The sequence below is a fragment of the Haemaphysalis longicornis genome, unplaced genomic scaffold (genome assembly GCF_048455015.1).
Source record: "Haemaphysalis longicornis isolate Haplotype H1 unplaced genomic scaffold, Haemaphysalis longicornis Haplotype H1 scaffold_7, whole genome shotgun sequence".
NCBI lineage: Eukaryota > Metazoa > Arthropoda > Arachnida > Ixodida > Ixodidae > Haemaphysalis > Haemaphysalis longicornis.
Window position 1 is genome coordinate 195197987 of NW_027526422.1, and position 3751 is coordinate 195201737.

At 46.0% G+C, this 3751-nt stretch overlaps 1 protein-coding gene across 1 annotated transcript; it reads right to left on the reverse strand.

The window, feature by feature from the left end:
• Nucleotides 1-309: 309 nt before the first annotated feature.
• Nucleotides 310-3494, reverse strand: LOC144147377 (uncharacterized). The gene is made up of 4 exons (XM_077679495.1): nucleotides 3173-3494; nucleotides 3024-3095; nucleotides 2582-2916; nucleotides 310-2466 (listed from the first exon to the last, which is right to left on the reverse strand). Exons 1-4 carry the CDS (start codon nucleotides 3282-3284, stop codon nucleotides 1774-1776), a joined length of 1212 nt encoding a protein of 403 aa, XP_077535621.1. The 5' UTR covers nucleotides 3285-3494; the 3' UTR covers nucleotides 310-1773.
• Between the last annotated feature and the right edge of the window lie 257 nt (nucleotides 3495-3751).

Below are 3751 nucleotides of genomic sequence, written 5' to 3' on the forward strand. Positions count from 1 at the left end.
AAGAATATGGAGACATGGTTGAGTGCAGTGGCAAAGACTGTATAGGCAAATGGTTCCATTTTTCATGTGTGAAACTAAAACGGGCACCAAAAGCTGAGGTGTGGCACTGCAGAGACTGCAAGCCCCGGAAAACAAAATAACTGCTGCTACAGGTAACTACGCTTAGTTTAATATTTTTAGGAATTGCAGCGTTATCAGTATACAATTGTGCAACTACTGTGGAATAGTTTTGTGGTGCTCATTGTTATAATTTTTCTGAAGCTTTTTTTTCCTTCAGGAGGACATACTTGTTATAGACGGTGTGCTGTAACAGGTGCAGGTGTACTGCTGCACGTTTGGAAGGGCACTTTGATGCATATTCTTTGTTGACATTTTAGCACGAGGATGGTGTGAACTTGCTGTTTGTAAAGTGAATTGCCCTTTTGTGAGCAGTTTTGTATTTAAAGCAGGAATTTGCCCTCATTGAGTAAATAAAAGGCAGCAACTGTCAACACCAGAGTTGCCACTGGAAGGAAGTCTTGTATTGAGCGCTGTGCCCTGAACCAGTCAGGTGTTCTAGTTCCTTCTCTTGGCACTCGTTTTCATAAATGTGTGTAGCAGGGTTCAGGTTGTTTCTAATATTTATAGATTTCTTGTTTTGCACATATTGAAGCAACCTATTCAGTGCCAGTCCTATTGCATGCGTAAAAAGTGTATCTTCAGTTAAAGCTACACAAAAAGGTGTGAGAGGAGGAAATGTTTATTACAATAGTAAATTTCAATCACAAGAAAGCAACAGAGCAAAAGCATATGTACAAGTTTCAATAGGGAAGCATGGGACACCTAGAGAATGGTGACACCTAAAAAGGCTGCTGTGCCCCTCAGTGCACGAAAACAGAAGGTGACATCAATGTTCGTAGTCATTAACAAAATGCTCTCTCGTTTACCCTGTTCGCATGGCTCACATGATGCCAAGGCATAAAGGAATTACATGATACCAGCAACTACAAAAAACAGACTGGCAGCTCATAACCAAAGTTTGTCTTCCGCTATCCTGGGTGTTTGCCGACAGGTCATGGGGAAAACTGCAGGCACGTATGATTGTAGGGTTTAAAGCGCCGATGCAACGCAGGCAATGAGGTGCGCCGTAGCGGAGGGCTCCGGATTAATTTTGACCATTTGGGGATCTTTAAGGTGCGCCGAAACCTCGTACACGAGCTTTTTTGCTTTTCGCCTCCATCTGAACAGTGGCTGGGAATCGAACCCGCGTCCTCGCGCTCAAGGCCTTAGCCACTGTGCCACCGCGGCGGGTAGGCACGCATGACTGAGATCTTGGATCTGTACACGATTTGCCACCAAAGAAAGAGCACTGCATATTCTTAGCCTTTGCCAGCTACCGCTCCATTCCAGAGGCACAAAGTAAAACATACACACAAAACCGTCTCCCGTACGCGGACATACGACGAAATGTAAACAAGCACTCCTTAGCGCGCTGCACACTGCATATTCGTCTTGTTCACTGGTTATGAAGGGACAAACATGGTAAAAATTGCAATAACTTTCTTTCTAGAGGAGAATTAAAGTGTTTGCACAGTTCACAACATAACACTTCTTGCACACACCCCGAAGTCATTGTCGCAGCATATCTACACCAGCATTGTCTGCTTTGCTGCCTGCGCTGTAGTTTGAGAAGCACCCACAAGTCAGTGCTGCAGTCTTATTGCACAGTCCCTATAAATAAAGACTAGATATCCATCCCTCGATTTCTAGGACAGTCTGCCCTCAATGGCACCATTATTCAAAGGGCACAACGGACTTGCTCAAATTTGTTAATGCAGAGCACACAGCCACTGTTTTGTCCAGCTGCGGGATCTCGTTCCCATTTCGCACCACAAGCATATCTGTGGGAATGGTGCTGGAAAGGATTGCGTACTTCTGGCGCAGCACACCAATCACACGCTCAACATGAATGCGGACATTCGCCAGCTTGCGCGTCCTCTCTACCTCCCAGGCAGATAGCTGAGGCTTACCTCTGGTGAACGCTGGCACTTCTAGTTTTGCACAATGCAAGCCTACTGCATCGCCAATGGTAAAGCCTCGGTCAGCTAGCACGCTATCCCCTGGTAACAGGTTGTCCAGTATTCCGCAAGATTCTGTCACCTTCCTGTCACTTGTCCTGCCTCCCCAGCCTTCAGAGATGAAAGTTATGACTCCCTGGGGGGCTATACCTATTAAAAACTTCACAGTATTGTGGTTCTTGTAACGGGACCATGTCTGTGCTCTTGGAAGTGTGGAGGATGGCCTATTGATGAACACTTCAAAGCAGTCAATGTTAACTGCTACCCTTGTTCCGAATGCCTGTCGGAAGCACATCGGCATGGTGCGTTGCAGGTGTTCCCGTTCCGGCCACTTCACAAGTTTGTTTAGGCGCACGTGCATTACGGAGAGCCATCGTTCCACAACCCTCGTTGCTGTTGCTTGGCTGACCTGCAGAAAGAAAGAACTGTATGAATAATGACATTCGCATTTCTTGTCTTTAGGTAACAACTGCACCCAACGAAGCTTTGTTTTTAAATTCCTGCTATGCGTGTACACCACTTACATTGAACCGATAAGCCAGGTCTTGCAGTGGTACACCAAGCCGGAGCCTCATGAGCGTCAGGAGCATTTCTTGAAACCTTGTGAGCACATTCCTTGGTCCGGATGGAATACTTTTCTCAAGCAGGTTGAAAAGTGCGAGTAACATGGCAAAACTTGGGAGCCCCGTGTAAAATTTCACCCGATTGCGGTCCTGTTCAAACATGGCTTGCGTGATCTCGAGCCTTTGTAGTTTCTCCTTTGCTTCCTGCAACTGTGTTCTGAGGGCAGCGTTGTCTTTTTTCAGGCACTCAACAATGCTTGAACTCTCCTCTGTTTGGGTAGTGCTATCCTGTAATGCTGGAACATGAACATAAGCAAAGGAGCAAATTTTAAGACCTTCATATTTTGCATTGTACTTAAACTTGGCGCACTGCGTGAAATTTTGTGTAAAATGGTAGACTTACAAGGGGCAGCGTTGACAGCAGCATCAATGTGGCAAACCGAAGCTTGATCAGCAGCAGCACTTTTTCTGGAACCTGGGATGTTGAATTTTCCAGGATAAAGAATTTGCCCAACCTATCTAATATACATGTACGTGCAGTGTTACACTTACATGGTTCTGTGTTACCAGCATCCACCACGTGGGGAACAGGCACCTCCAAAGGGTCCGTGGACTCCGTTGCATTTTGAACTTCTAGAAGTGTTGGGGTCAACAGTTGCACCATTACTAATCATGAGAGCACCTGGGCCTTCCATGAGCATTAGCTATTCATTCTTTTGCGACTACATGGAAAAGCATCCAAACACCAGTGCAAAATACATGAACAGTAGCACCTATGTATTTCAAAATTTGTGCAACTATGAGTTTCTTAGGTAGAAAACAAAACAATGTTAACCTGAATCGCTGTTTGTGAAACCAGCGTTTGCTCCAATGCTTGAAGGCTCGGAAGCCTGACCTTCGGCATCATGTTGGGGTGTTGCAGCTCGGACGAAGCCCCCTGTAATAAAAGGCCATGTAATGAAAAACAGCATTGCACCTGTGGAATGTAATAAAAAATATGAAATTTACCTGTGTCACTACCATCAGCACATCTTCCCCTACTGCCCAAGTAACCACCGGACGTCCGTCGGCCGTCCGCCGTACGTCCATTCCGGCTCTAGCGGACGTCCGTATGACGTCCGTTTCAGGGCC